This window comes from Chiloscyllium plagiosum, unplaced genomic scaffold (genome assembly GCF_037043375.1).
Source record: "Chiloscyllium plagiosum isolate Xiang-an unplaced genomic scaffold, Cpla_swu_hap1 HiC_scaffold_19, whole genome shotgun sequence".
Lineage (NCBI taxonomy): Eukaryota > Metazoa > Chordata > Chondrichthyes > Orectolobiformes > Hemiscylliidae > Chiloscyllium > Chiloscyllium plagiosum.
Window position 1 is genome coordinate 52,677,319 of NW_028270157.1, and position 15,677 is coordinate 52,692,995.

Sequence of the window (15,677 nt, forward strand, 5' to 3'; positions counted from 1 at the left end):
TGTGCATAGACGAGTGATTCAGGTATAGTGGGGAGATGATGGCCCAGTGGTATGATGAGATGTGGAATTCAAAACACAAACTGATCAGCTGTGATCTTATTGTATGACAGAGCAGGCTCACAGGCCTAAATGGTCCACATCTGCTCCTATTCCATTTGTTTTTCAAAGGGTTAGTAGTCCCTATTTCATAGGGAGGGAACAAAGGGTTAGTACTTTAGGAAGATGAGGTACCTAAGAGCTGCCGAATAAAGGTGCTGCCTGCAATTGTGAGTGTTAGAACATTGCCACTGCACAGTGACATCACCAAGGCTAGAGATCCAATGAGAGTGGGAAGGCAGGGAGAAGATGGTGGCACTTACCCTTGCAGAGTGAAGCCTGCTGTTTACCTTCTCCAGGCTCTGCTGAGCATTTCTTTTAGTCCTACTTCAGAAAGTTTGAAGTGGTACACACCTGGGGTTGAAATATGGAGCCAGTTGTATGAATGGTGCAAAGTCCTGGCAGAAATGAGCACTTCCACATTTGCTGCTGCATGATTTCAAGTGGGTCCGATTGTATAAGCAGCAGAGGGTTGAATGAGGGTTGTTGTGAGGCATGACAAAAATACTCTATCAAACTCCTCAATAACATCATGACCTAAACATGGGAAAATTCAGCCTGTGTCCGCATGGAGAGTGGTGAATTTCCACATTAATGTTATAGCCGGATTCTTTTTTTTTTCAATCTTTATAGTTCATAGATTTTTAATCCTCCCCAAATTCCACCTTAACATACAAACTGCCCATTCCACTCCACTCTCCCAGTCTAACATTGGATGTTCCTTGTTAATGATCTCACTGCAACTTCCTGCTGATGCTTCAATCAAGACCAGCTCTGGTCCTGATTACCACAGACCCAGAACTCCCACTTGCACAAAGTTTAATCCTAGTCCATCAGCAAGAAAATCAATGAATGAATGAATTTTGTCCAAATCTCTCAGGACATAAATCGGCTATTGCAGTGCTCTAAATATTGGGCAATTACTAAGTCCTGAAGTTTCATTATACCTCTCCAAGGAAGACTAAGGAACAAGTGAAAGCTTTCTAGCTGTTTCAGAACTTGCACTACTGCATTGTTTAAATGCTGTGAATTTATTTCAGGAAAAGATAAATTTTGTTTGCTCAGTGGTTGTACATACACTAAGTTTCTCTATGGTCATGTGATAAACTCGGGAAAATGTCAGCCAGCAGTAGGGCTGTCCTGCTCCCTAATCTAATGATATTAAACTGGGAAGAATCAACAAAATGCAAGCATTTTACTTTCATGTAACTGTCCAATTCTAACAGCTGCACTTATACTTTGCATTTTTATTATCACTTGGACTCAGAAGTTTACATTAAAAAGGTGAAATGAGAAAATTGAATTTCATTAAAATGTAATGTATTTGATATTAATCATATGTTTTATCACATACATTTTCTAAGTCAATGTTACAAACAAAATTCCATGAATAATACAAGCACAGTTACTATTCATTAAAGAATTAAAACATATTATTCTAATGGTTGATTTAGCTTTGGCAACAAATAGATGAGCGATTAAAACCAAGAAGATTCCAGATTTGAGATGAATTACCCAAGATGAACTTTATAGATGACAATGGTATTTTCTTCAAGTAGCTAATTTGCAATCCAAAGGCTGAATTAGAATGTAATTTACAGAACAAAGTTGATGTATAAACTAAGTGATCAACACATTAAGAAATGTGACAATCATGTAATATTTAAAAGAATTCTGCAGGTAGCAGGGAAACGGTGAATGGGGAACTTAAACAAGGAATGTTGAATTAGAATTTATTGTAATTAAAATTAAACATCATTCCTGTATTATTGGTACTGAAGCACATAGATTTAATTATTTATCAATATTTCATTGAGGAGCTGTACCATGTAAGATAGGGCTATATCTATGCCTTTCTACATTACATTCATGGGGGTGAATTTAACAGAGACAGAGTTGTGTTGATTGTTCTGGACGTGGTAGTGGCAACTACTTCTGAAACTGGGTAGGGTTGCATTTGAGATTTTCTGATTTTAAACTTTGTGATACGAGGGGCAGTCATCTGATTGGTATTGGGAAAGTTTTCCACATCCAGACTTCTAAATAGAATGAGAATACTTTTTTAAACAGTCATGAAGATAATCTTAAACTAGAATTCTAGACAGTAATTACAAACTGAAAGTATATCACTCATAACTTTGCACCTCACCAGAGATCAATATTGTACCATAAGGGGAAATGTATCTTTAAGGATAGCTAGACTACATGGAACTAGAGCCTATGTCTGTAAAACTCCAGCTAAGATACTCCTCTCTTCCCATCCTCTGCCATAGGTCACAATTTCAGAATATGGGATAGGCTATTACAGATTGAGGAAAAATTTCTTCACTCAGTGTAGTAACCTTTGGAATTCTCTGCTACAAAAAGTGGTCGAGTCCAAAACATTGAATGTTTTCAAGGAGGAGTTAAATATAGTTCTTAGACTAAAGGAATAAAAGGATATGGGGGGAAAGCAGGAACAGTGGAGTATTAAGTTGGATGATTGGCCATGATCATATTGAATAGTGGATCAGGCTCAAAGGGCCTGTTGCTCTTATTGTCTGTTTATTGTTATGTCTAAGAAAACCTGTTGACGTTCACCCAAGTGTAAATCTGATATTACCAATAAGTATTAGCGCATACGTCTGTATTCTTTTAATCTGGTAGTTTGCATCCTTATCTCATATTTACACAGTACAGTTACAAGCATAATGTATTCAACCATATGACAAATATAGATAGTGTTGGATCAACAATAAAGTGGACACATGGAATCAAAAAGAGATGAGGAATTTAAGAAAAATATTTTTGTTTATTTCTAAGCAATCTGTTTGGTCAGCCAATTCACTTCAAGTCAGTCTGATTGTTTATGCCCAAGATTTCCAATGCTTTCCCCGCTGCCAGGGTTTAATTGCCTAAATTTATGTCAAGACACCTGCTCATATTTACTAAAGTCTACTTTCATGACATTATATTTAGCTGCATATAGCTTTCTTCACAGTATGTGAAGAATTTTCTGAACCTCAGAGTGCATTCTATGGCCTAGGCTGTTAGTATCAATCACAATTTCAGTACAGAGTACTTGAGTACTCTGTATTTGAGTACAGAAAATAAAAAGCGTCATAAATGGGATACCACAACAAGCTTAGATCTCCTCAAGTTAGGTACAAAGTAATATGTAGTATAACTTCAATTTGTAATTGTGAAAAATCCTAGTTTATGATCATCTTTGTGATTGTTTAAAAAATATTCTGAACTCTTACACTCATTCTAGACATCCGGAGGTACAAAGTTTTCCCATCCTCTAGAAAAAGGCTCACATTTTAATGCCACAAAATTTCCAGGAAGTGGATTGTTTATTGGTATTGATAGGCTGAGTTGTGATAACATTTAATGATTAAAAGTCATGCTCTCAAAATACATGTGTGCGCAACTCAATGGATGACCAGTGTTTATTCAGTATGGTGCAAGTAGGAAGTGTGATAATACTGGTTGTGAATGTGCCCTTCCTGAATTTCTTGGAGGAGTTGAGATGTCTACCATTGTCTTCATAAGGAGTTTATTTTTTCATTTGGTATCCCAGGACCAAAAGGAAATGGAAGATAATGAAACAAAAATGTTATATCATCTTCTCAAGGACAAGAATAGTCAGCAAATACTGGTCAAGCCAGCAACTAAAATCCCATTAAAGTTGAACAAAAAAAAAAGGCATCAGCATGCCCTAATTAATACTTTGCAAAAATTAAGAAGTGCACAAAAATTAAGAATGGAGTAAGAAAGAAAGAAGGTTCAACCCAGCCCCATGTCTGTAGGAAGGTTATTCTGAAAAGTATCTAGAGATATAAGAAAAAGGTACTGAACTGATTTCCTGTCCAAAAGGGATTGTACAAGCTGAAAGCTGAGGCCAGAATTGTGAGAAGATTCTTGAAAGCAGTGATTTACAGAAGACATAGAACCAGGGATGGAGTAATGGGGGAGGGATCAAGACAGGATGGAAATTAGTGACATAACTGAACTGTGCCTTCTGCAGAAAACATGAGCTGAATTTGACCAAAACTCAGTTAAGTGTCAATTTCAGGGAGTTTCCATAGAGGGTTTCTCTCCATGAACTTGAGATTTCTCACACAATTCTCCATTGCTTGTGTCATTATAGATTCACAATGCCTCTAGGTGCCCAAAGGACATTATTGTGTACTCACCAAAGATAGAAGTACTCACCACTACCAGACTCTTCCAGGATTGCTGGTGGCATATTTAAAGCACTAGGCCAGATAGGAACTGCCCTTCACAGTGAGTGGGGAACAAAAACCAAAGCTTCTGAGTGCACGTAAGTGGCATGGGTAACACTATTGCAAATACAAGCTTATGCTTATGTACGTGTTGCTATTTCATCACTTTTTGTGCAATTGTTTCTCGTAGCTGTAAGCTACACAGGTTTACCCAGCCTTGTTGCCTTTCACCATGTTAGAACCCTGTCCATGGGAACTGTACTAATTTCCTTAATGCTCTTTCATCAATAAGATATTATGCTACAATGTGGGAGCATCAAGTGTTAGAAATCCTTCAGACATTTGAAAATGTTAATATCGATTACTTTTAAATAAACACGATCTCTGATCACTACATAAATCATGCTGAATTGTTAAATCAATCCTAACTGGCCTTTCATCAAATCAGAGTCTTCCACTGCTCTATGGTTGATAGTAACTTGATTTCATCAACAGGAAACCAAATGAACTATAAGCAATTAAATCATTCCACCCTTTTAGTTTAGATCCACTAGAGTATTATTATTTCTTCCAGTTATTTCCTACCCATCATACCTCTGCAAAGCTGTGTTGCCCTGTTAAGTGAATTTTTGTGATTAAGGGAATTGTTGAATTCTGAATAGTATTTTAGTACCAGATTGGCCATTTGTTTAAGGCCAAATTTGTTTATTTAATTTATGGACTAAATAAAACATTCAATTTCAGCTAAGATTTATGGTGTAGAAGGATTTAGTTACTTGTTGAATCCTTGCATCAGGGTTGTAACAATCTTAATATACTATTGGCAATTTTGTGACTTTGACCGTAAAATCTATTTAATGTAGGAGATTTAAGGGGTGATCTGATCAAAGAATTTAAGATATTAATAGCAAATAAGACAGAAGCTAAAGATACCAGTGAAAACATTACTGGGGATTCAAGAACTATGGGGCATAGTCTAAAAATTAGGGCCAGCCCATTCGGAAGAAACATTAGGAAGCACTTCTACATAAACACACAAACAGTGGTAAGATATTTGGAATTGCCATTCACAAAGAGCAGTTGATCAAATGTTAGTTTAAAATGGAAATTAAAATTTCTGCTTAATAAAAAATGTATTTCAGGCTATGGGACAAAGACAAGTATGTGGAGTTAATCCAAAAATCAGCCATGATCTCATTGAATGGTGGTACAGGCTCGAGGGGCTGAATGGACTATTCCTATTTCCACACAATTTCAGGAGCAAAAATAAGATGACAGCTGGTTACATATAAAAATTAAAAACAAAACAAAATTCAAAGGCAAATGGAAAAATTCTTTCATTTAGTGATGGGGACTGGTGGGGGTATAATGCACTACTTGTTAAAGATGATGGAAGCCAATAGCATAAATAGTGAATTTTCAAAAAAGCCATCAAGAATAGGCAAAACCGTCAAATACCTAAAATCCCAACTTTGACAAATACATTTTTAGGACAGGCGTTGAAACTTGATAAATAATTTTATTACTCCCTCATTCAGTAATCTAACAGGAAAGAATTAAATGATCGAAGGGAAAGTTAATAATAAGTGGCAACCTATAACATTGTCTCTGCAACCTACTTGACTCCCACAACCTTCATATCTCTAATTCTGTCCTCTTGAAAATCCTGAATTTTAATTGTTGGTCACCACATTATTTTCTTAGCTCTAAGTTCTAGAATCCTTCTCTAGCACATCTCTCTTTTGTATAATGTTTTTTTAAAAAAGGGCACCTTAACACCTCTCTGGCTAAGGTTTTGATCATCCAACCCAATAAAAGTTGCTATTGCCCTACCAGATATTAGTTCTCTCATTAGAGAAAGAGGATTGGTAGTGGTTTAACCAGAGGTTCATCATGCCTCAGGTGAGGGGAGAGGTTGAGAGGGAGGCTTATTCATGGTAATCTCAGCCAGTGTGGGAAATGAACCCATTCTATTGGCATCACTAAGCAGCCATCCAGCCAACTGATCTAATATCTGCTTAATCAGAGAGATTTACAGCGCAGAAACAGACCCTTCGGCTCCAACTAGTCCATGCCGACCCAATATCCTAACCTAATCTAGTCCAATTTGCCAGCACTTGGTCCATATCCCTCTAAACCCTTCCTACTCATATACCCATCCAGGTGCCTTTTAAATGTTGTAATTGTACCAAGTCTCCATCACTTCCTCTGGCAGCTCATTTTAAACATGCACCACCCTCTGCATGAAAAAGTTGCCCCTTAGGTCCCTTTTAAATCTTTCCCCTCACCCTAAACCAAAGCCCTCTAGTTCTGGTCTCCCCCATCTCAGGGAAAATACTTTGTCCATTTACCCTATCCACACCCCTCATGGTTTTTTTAAAAACTCTAAGGTCAACTCCGCCTCTGACGCTCTAGGGAAATAGCTCAAATCCTCCAACCCTGGCAACATCCTTGTAAATCTTTTCTGAACCCTTTCAAGTTTCACAACATCCTTCCAAAAGAAGGAAGGGAGACCAGAAATGCATCCAATATTCCACAAGTGGCCTAACCAATGTGCTTAGTGTTATACTTTGTTTAATGCTCCTAGGAAGCATCTTGGAATGTCAGTGCTACATGTCATTATAGTTTTATTCAAAAATTACAATAAAAACAACCCACTCTTGAAAGAGTAATATTACTGAAAAAACATTTTATTCATGCAAATGCCTAATGATGTACATCATTTCAATTTTTTTCAAATCTTTTAGCCAGTTTTTTTTGATATTCTGAAATATATAACACCATGCTGGAAATTATACATTATGTTAGTGGGAAGCACAAAGCCAACAAGTCTCACAGTGGTGGTTGTGATATTAATATGCTACATGCTCAGATAGAAAGACTCACATTTTCAGACAAATTGAAAAAGTTCATTCAAATTACTTAAATAATGTTTTCTTTCTAGTCAAGCCTATTTTTCCCAAATAATCTGGAAAGGGGTAGGATGTTTTAATAGAAAAAGATCATATTACATTAACAAAAAGGATAATATTTTTAGATAAAATGACCAGATTGTCAATAGGATTAAATTAACATAAGCACTTAAGTTGTCAAATTAATTCTAAATGATATTAAACTGACCCACACCAAAATGTGCACTTCCACGTATCAAATAAAGCTGATACGTAGATTAAAAAATTAAAAAGCTAAATGTTTTAAGAAAATAAAGGACATAGAATTTCATTTAAAAAAGCAAGACAGCTAGAATATCACAACACTTTTTCAAAACTTAAGACAACAGAATCATTTTATTAGGCAATACAGAACAGAAATATTAATTCCACAATCTTTAAAAGGCAGAGTGCAATTGCATAACAATACAACGGAGTCCATTTTGTTTCAGCTAGTTATTTATTTTGTCCAGAAATGCAACATAAAAACAAAACGAAATCAGTGAATTGGCTTAGACAGATGCAAAGATTTGTGCCAGGTATCTTTTGAAATAATTGGACATTTACTGAAAAATTAAAAGATTTTAATGTTTTAAAATTTTTTTTTAGAAACATCTTGTGAATATGGTATCGCACACTATTACCAGAAGTATTGCATTTTGGTACTTCACACAAAGGACACATTCTTCAAGTAAACAATATTTAGAATTATGAATTGTATAAACCATTTTTCATAACATTCCAGCCATAAAAACCTCACTCAAAACATGTTATTAACAACATTTTCCCAACATTAAATAAAACATTTTTAAAATTGCCCCCATTCCAATCACTCAAACATGTAAGTTTCTCAGCAAAAAAAAAATCTGCCATTTAAAGTGGAATGTTTACTTAAAGCAAAAATCCTAAGTATGATCTATATTTTACAGAAAAGCAAATTCTAATCAAGATGAATATGTATCTGGATGTTGTTGTATAATACTAAATAAAAATTTCTTCATTATTTTGTTCTGCACTCATTTTGAATCACAGTTATTTTTGATGCTTTCCTAATCAATAACTGAATTATCCTCATGTACACTGGGCACGACAGGTAGAAGGGATTAAGCCAATTTAGGTCCATTTAAAAAGAGTGCAAGAAAAATAGAATGATCCATTTCCACACATTATGGATTTTAACGAATATGTAAAAAACCCTCTAATGCTCACTACAATAAATTAAAAGCTTATTACCCTAATCTGAAAGCACCCATGTCAAAAATGTAAACCGAAATACATTATTTGTAGCTGCTTTAGTATGTTTAGAGGGATGTGTGAAATCAATAAAGGGAAATACAGCTAATAGCAAAGATATTTTTGATTTGTCCAGTGGAATAGCAGGTTTTAGAACTACTTCACATTTAAAAGAAAAATCAGTGACATCCCCAGACTCAACAAGGCATTGTGATTAAAGAGGTTTCTTACAATAATTTGCCCATTTTCCTACATGCTGGTAATTTGTGTCCGCTATTTAGCTTATAGCATTCCTCCAGACATGGTAACACAGAAGCTTTTGACTTGTACAATCAAAAATCTTCACAAGTTTAATTTGAAATAAGCTTATTAAATATTAATATAGAGGATCATTGCCTCTTAACAGGATCACTGCATATCAAATACTTTATAAATAAACTCTTATTGGAGTATTTTAATCAGGATTCTTGGCTTTCAATGCATTAAGGTGCAAACATCTGTAAAAACGACAATGCCGACAATCAACCTAACTGCATTCAGAACTGATCAGCTTGATTGTTGCACACATGAATATGAACAGTACATTTCTGTAAAAATCTAAAGTTAAAACCAATCGCAAATTCTAAAAACAAAAAAAACCTCAACAGATTAAACTTCAAAATAGTTGATTAGTTAACAAATTACAACCTGCACTGTTTCAAACATAATCAGCCACAAAGTAGTCTTGTAGCCGGAAATGAATTTCAGAAGTTACATTACAGGTTGGAACGAGTTTTATTTCATGTATATAAATGAAGATTTCAGAAGACAATATTAAATATGACAAGGTTCCTCATGTGGAAAGTCCGAAGGTTATGCATTTTTTCTATATTCTAGGAGTCATATTTTATCAATGAAGCAAAGGAAACCAAATCAACTTGGAGAAAATTGGCTTAGATATTAGTTTTGGAATTCCTGAGGCACTGACTGATGCATTGAATTATCAGTCACCAAGTAAAACTGCAAAAACTATTGCACATTTACAAAACAAGGATTATTTTTAAAACTGAAAAGTAGGGTAGGATTCTGGTAATAGGTGGAGTCAATAGTTTAAAAAAAATAGTATTTTTCAAAGTCGATAAAGTGTGGCACTGGCAAAAGCACAGCAGGTTAAGCAACATCTGAGGAGCAAGAGAGTCAATGCTTCAGGCATAAACAGTCATCAGGCTCTTCAGATGTCACCTGACCTGCTGTGCCTTTTCCAGCACCATACTTTGTCAACTCTGGCTCCCAGCATTTGCAGTCCTCACTATCTCCTAGTATTTTTCAAAGCCATACAAGACGATGGAGTTGATTAATTGCTCTCTGGGGAACTCATTTTAAAAGTAAAAATGATCTGGCGTCATTTGTTTCCATGAACCACAATAAGCAAAACAGTTCCAACAATAACCATATTTCAGACCTACTTCAATCATGCCAATCAATTAGGTTACAATGAATTACAGTACATAAAAATTCCAACAAAAAAAGGCCTCAAACCATCCGGATGCTTAGACTCCACACAAACTACTCCCATGTTCACCTGTCACCACATCCTTCTATTCTTTTCTCCCTCGTGTACTTTCAATATTCATCCACACGACAACTTACTGTCTTACCACTCTGTACAAACTTTTCCCTACATTGCTTATTGATTGGTGACTGTCTTATACTTATGGCAATTAGATTTGGGTTCCCTCAAATGCAAATCAATTTCCCACATTTACCCCATTAAAAACTTCCACAAAGAGACACCTCAGACCAACATTAGCCTTCACTCATCTAGGGAAAAACAGCACAATCTAACAGAAGTACCCTCTCCATGAAGTTTTTTTGCACACAGTCTCCAGTATTTCTACATCCTTTTATAAAGGCCATAATGGTGCACCATACTCAAATTAGTTTACTCATTATTCTATACAAGTTCAATACATCTCTGCTTTTCAAATCCATCACTCTAGAAATGAACCCCAGTGCCAAAAGCGTTTCATTAACTACCATTGCTTCCTTTAGGAGGTATGAGTACTGATATACCACTTTGATCCTTTAGAAAATTTTAAATTCACTATTAAAACATTATCTTTATTCTTCTTACCAATGTTCCATGTGGCACTTGTCAAATCAAACTTATTTTTGGCAACAATTACAACTTTGGAGAAATAAAAAAGTGCACTTAAAGCACAATTTAATCATTTTTATGCATAACTTTAGTGTTAAGCCTCTTTGCTACTCAACTGTTAATTGGGTTTGGAGTTCTGCTGTGCTTTTCCAGCAACACATTTTTAAGCTCTGATCTCCAGCATCTGCAGTCCTCACTTTCTCCTGGGTTTGGAGTATAAAAGCTATACAAAATAGCAATGTGACGTGGAGAACAAATGAGATTCACACGTGCAATTTTTAATATAGCTCAGCGAGATTAACTAGGGAAGTTAAGGATAGCATCAAATTGGAAAACAAAAATATGGTAAAGATTAGTTGTGAGCCAGACAAATAGGAAGGTTTTAAAAACCAAAAGACAACCAAGAGGGAGAAGATAAAATTGGACGGTGAACTGGACATAGGCCCCTGAGAGAATGTGACTGGGGAAATAATAAATGGGCAAACCAGGAAATGAGAGAGAGGATCAGTAAATGCTTTGTGTCAGTCTTCACATTAGAAGATATTAAAAACATTCCAAGTATACTAAATAAGCCAACGGCAAAAAGAGAACAAATAAGTACAATAAGCTCCACTTGAGAAAAAGTACAAGGGAAACTATTGGGGCTAAAGACCAATAAGACCCTGCGAGTTGAAGGGATATTAAAAGGAAGTAGCTACAGAGGACAGTGGTTGTATTGGTATCAGCAATCTTTGGATTCTGGAAAAGTACCATGAGAATTGGAAAAATGTCAATGTAACCCCTTTGTATAAAAGGGAAAGAGACAAAAAGGTAACTGTAGGCCAGTTAGCTTAATGCCGATCATTGAAAGTAGGTAAGATTCTGATATGAAGGATGTCATAACAGAGTATTCAGAAATACATATAGTCATGAAGCCATGCTGACTCTGCTTGAAGGATAATTCACATCTGACAGATTTACTAGAGTGTGCTTTGAGGATGTAACAAGCAGGTTATATAAAAAGCAGTGGATGTAACAGATTTGGATTTTCAGAAGGCACTTACCACCATACATTAGGCTACTTAACAAGAATCAATAATCTTGAAGGTGGCATATTCCCACGAATAGAGGGTTAGCTAATGAATAGATGACAGAGTTGGGAAAAACCAAGCATTTTTAGGGTAGCAACCTGTAATTAGTAGAGTGCCACAGGAATCAGTGCAGGAGCCACAATTATTTATAATGTGACAATTAATTACTTGAATGAGCAAAATGAAAGCACTATAACCAAATTTACAGAGGACACAAAATAGGCGGAAAGGCAAGCAGCAAGGATGACAGTGTCTGCAGAGAGACACAGGTTAAGCAACTGGGTAAAAACTTGGCAGATGGAATATAAATGTGGGAAAGAAAAGGAAAGTATTTTGTCAGGAAGAATAAAGGAGCGATTATTTAAATGGAGGAAGACTTCAGAAAGCTTGGATAGAGGGATTTGGAAGTCCTTTGCCATGAGTGACAGAAAGCTAGCTCCAAGTTCAATGGATAAAAAGGGAAGGTAATTGGAATATTGGTCTTTATTTCAAAAAGGAATGGAATAAAAGTAGGCAGGTTTTGCTAAAACTAAAACCTTTTGCTGAAACACTGGTCAGACCACAGCTAGAATACTGTGAACCATTTTCGGCTTCTTATCTAAGATATGATGGCATAGGATGCAGTCCAGAAAATGTTTACTGGATGAATTTCAAGTGGGGAGAGGCAGCCTTAGGAGGATCAGTTGAGCATGTACTCTTTGGAATATACAAAGAGACGACCTTACAGAAACATGCAAGAGTCTTAGGGAACCTCACAGGGTAGATGGCGAAAAATATGTTTCTCCTTGTGGGGAAGTCCAGAACCAAACAGCTTAATCTTAATAAGGGAGTGCACATTTAAAGGAGATGACAAATCCCTTCAAGGCTAGGTCATTAAGTGTATTCAAAGTTGGAAGATTTTTAATCATCAAGGGTGGGTGGGGGGGAAAAAGACAAGACTGTAAAATTGAGGATTATCCATCAAATCAGTCATGATCTCACCGAATGATAGAGCAGATGCAAATGGATGATTAGCCTACTCGTCCTATATCTTCTGGTCAATAATCAGTGATAGGGTGTAGGTTTTTTTTAAAACCGATTAAAATGAAGGCATTTTCTAGACTCATATTTAACATATTTGTGACTCATTTCATGACCATTTGATGAGGTACACAACACAGGATGGTCTAGTCCTTTCACAGAAAACAAAATTGTAAATTGTTCATGATTAATCAACAAAACTATACAAAACACTGGCTCAGCTTCAAATCAAAGTATGGCATCCAATCTTGGACACCATACTTTAGGAAGGGCGTTTCAGATGTTCAGAGAAGTGGCAGAAAATGATTACAAGATAGAATCCAAGGATGAGGCACTTCAGTTACAAGAATATTTTGGAAATAAAAAGTGATTGCTCTACTTAGAGAAGGCAAAATTGAACGGAGACTTTAATATAAGGTGTTCAATGTTGTAAAGGATCTGGACAGAGTAGTAAGAAAGAAACTGTTCCCATTGGCGGAGTATAGAGTACAGGAATTGGGAGGTCATGTTGCGGTTGTACAGGACATTGGTTAGGCAACTTTTGGAATATTGCATGCAATTCTGGTCTCCCTCCTATTGGAAGGATGTTGGGAAACTTGAAAGGGTTCAGAAAAGACTTACAAGGATGATGCCAGGGTTGGAGGATTTGAACTATAGGAAGAGGTTGAATAGGCTGGGTCTGTTGGCCCTGAAGCATCGGAGGTGGAGGGGTGACCTTATAGAGATTTATAAAATCATGAAAGGCATGGACAGGACAAATAGACAAAGTCTTTTTCCAGGGGTGGGGGAGTCCAGAACTAGAGGGCATAAGAAAGGTCTGTTTCCGTGCTGTACATCTCTAGGACTCTATGGTGGAACTGTTAAGCACCAGAGGTCAGAAGTGCAAAGTGCAAGAGAACCAGGAATAACAGAGGGAACAAACTGAATGATCTATCCCGTGCTTTAACCATTCTATGATTATAAAGTAAAAAAGCTAAAACTTTGACGAGAGTACATAATTCAAGAATTACTTAAATCTAAGGCAACTGCTTAAATCCACATTGCTGATAAGAAGGGTTCCCACGATCAACAACGTGAATCAAACAGCTCTATGATCAGTACTGTGGCTCCATGTCCAGCTCTAAACTTTGACATTTAGGATTTAAGATACATAGCTCAGTAACTAACTTATACACTGTGTATTCATAGTCAAATACTGCTCAAGGTAAAGCCAAAACCTCAAATTACTCCAAGTTCAGTTATTAGATTAGATTAATATTTGCCTACTTGTTATTGGCTTTAAAGTTAACACCAATTAAGATGAATACAGGCCACGTTCATATTTTAAAATTCAAATCTGAAACATGTAACTCAAAAGATCTTCAAACCCAGCAATTTTAAATAACCTTCAGAACCACATTGCAAGACACATGTAAATGAAGACGTAAAAATAAAATTACATTAAGTTCCATTAAAATAGATACATCTAATGACCAGAAGAGGAATTTGAGAAAACGTGATTTTACTTAATGAAATACAGTATACATGGATAAAATAAGCAAAGCTGACCAGAGCAAATTAAGTAATGCCATTGTTTGAGGGAGATTACATTGCATAACATTATCAGTGCATTAGCAGAAACCAAATTCAAGTTATGATGTAGATTTGCACATTATGTGGCAACATTTTTTGAAGTGAAACTATATAGAAGATGCTAAGTACAGAAAAAAGCTCAACAAATCAGTAGATGCAATGTAATTTTTTATTACAATTTTAATGACATGAAATGAATATGTGGCTTACACGTAGCTAAAATGGACAGCACAAGAGACCTTGGAAGAAATGACAAAAGATCCAACTTTGTGTTTTTTAAAAACCACAATCTGGTTATGTTTTATTCTGTTCACTGGTCATTTCCTTTTTTCCTCCCTCGAGGAGCCTTTTTAATCCAGATCGATTTTTTTTGGCTGATTTGGTTTGCTTGATTTCCACCCTTTATTGCTCATTTTAGTTTCCAAGTTCTCCCGAGTTCTATGTATTCTACCACATCTGGTACAAGTCTCATTTTCTCACTTTGTGAAAAATACTCTCAATTGGCTTTTGAGGGGTTAAGTGAGGTAGGAGTTTAAAACAAAAAAGAGAATTTCTAACATACTACAATCATTGGAACAGCCTCAAACATCACTGCTGCATGTAGCCCCATACAGGAATCTGGAAAACTGTTTAGCAAGACTGAATGTTAGCAGACGTAAGTCGTAAAATTTCTGATCTCCATGTTCACATGTAAATTCTTTCATGACCAGGATTGAAAGGTGAAAGAATATGCTGGCCCCATTTAATCAAACTTTAGGTATAAAATAGAGTTAACAATGTTGTTAAGAATATCAAATTAGGTGACAACCATATGCAGAAAGCAACTTCAGTACATAGACAAAAAAGGACAATGCCTAGCCATATCCAAATTAGGATGAATGTAATGAAGTGCAATCTGCCTAACCAACACTTTCACCCAATCACTAATTTTATTAAAAGAAAAGAAAACGACCCTAGCAGCAACTTGGCAAAAACTCTTTATAAACACTAAATTAAGCCAGAATTACACTTGATGTGCAAGTTTTTTCTCAGTTATAATTTTGTGGAGCTCATCTGCATCTTCAGTGGTTTTCACACGAATCAAAATGGGAACAGGAGTGTCAGGATTCTTCTCATCAATGGGAGGGTTGGGAATGCAAACAATAAGGATATTGTTCTTTCCTGTCCTTGTACAAGGCAGTGACGGATGAAGCATAATGTTCAGTAAAATATTTCCTGATCAACAGAAAAAATGTCAAGGTATTAAATTATAGAACTTTACTACTCCTTTCTCATTTTTAAAAAATATTCCCTACAGTGTGGAAACAGGCCCATCGGCCCAACAAGTCCACACCGACCCTCCCAAGAGTAACCCACTCAGACCCATTTCCCTCTGACTAATGCACCTAACACTATGAGCAATTTAGCATGG

The 15,677-nt window shown here is 36.0% G+C and overlaps 1 protein-coding gene across 3 annotated transcripts in view; it reads right to left on the reverse strand.

Moving 5' to 3' along the window:
• nup50 (nucleoporin 50) overlaps nt 1-15,677 on the reverse strand; it is a 94,888-nt gene that overhangs the window by 13,633 nt on the left and 65,578 nt on the right. For 2 of the 3 annotated variants that reach the window (XM_043709227.2, XM_043709228.2), the window contains exon 8: nt 6,974-15,481. The exons of the other annotated variant lie outside the window; for it this stretch is intronic. In XM_043709227.2, coding sequence (XP_043565162.1) covers nt 15,270-15,481 — 212 coding nt within the window. In that variant the 3' untranslated portion in view covers nt 6,974-15,269. Of the gene's footprint in view, nt 1-6,973; nt 15,482-15,677 lie in introns of those variants that run through there. 3 annotated transcript variants of the gene reach the window in all.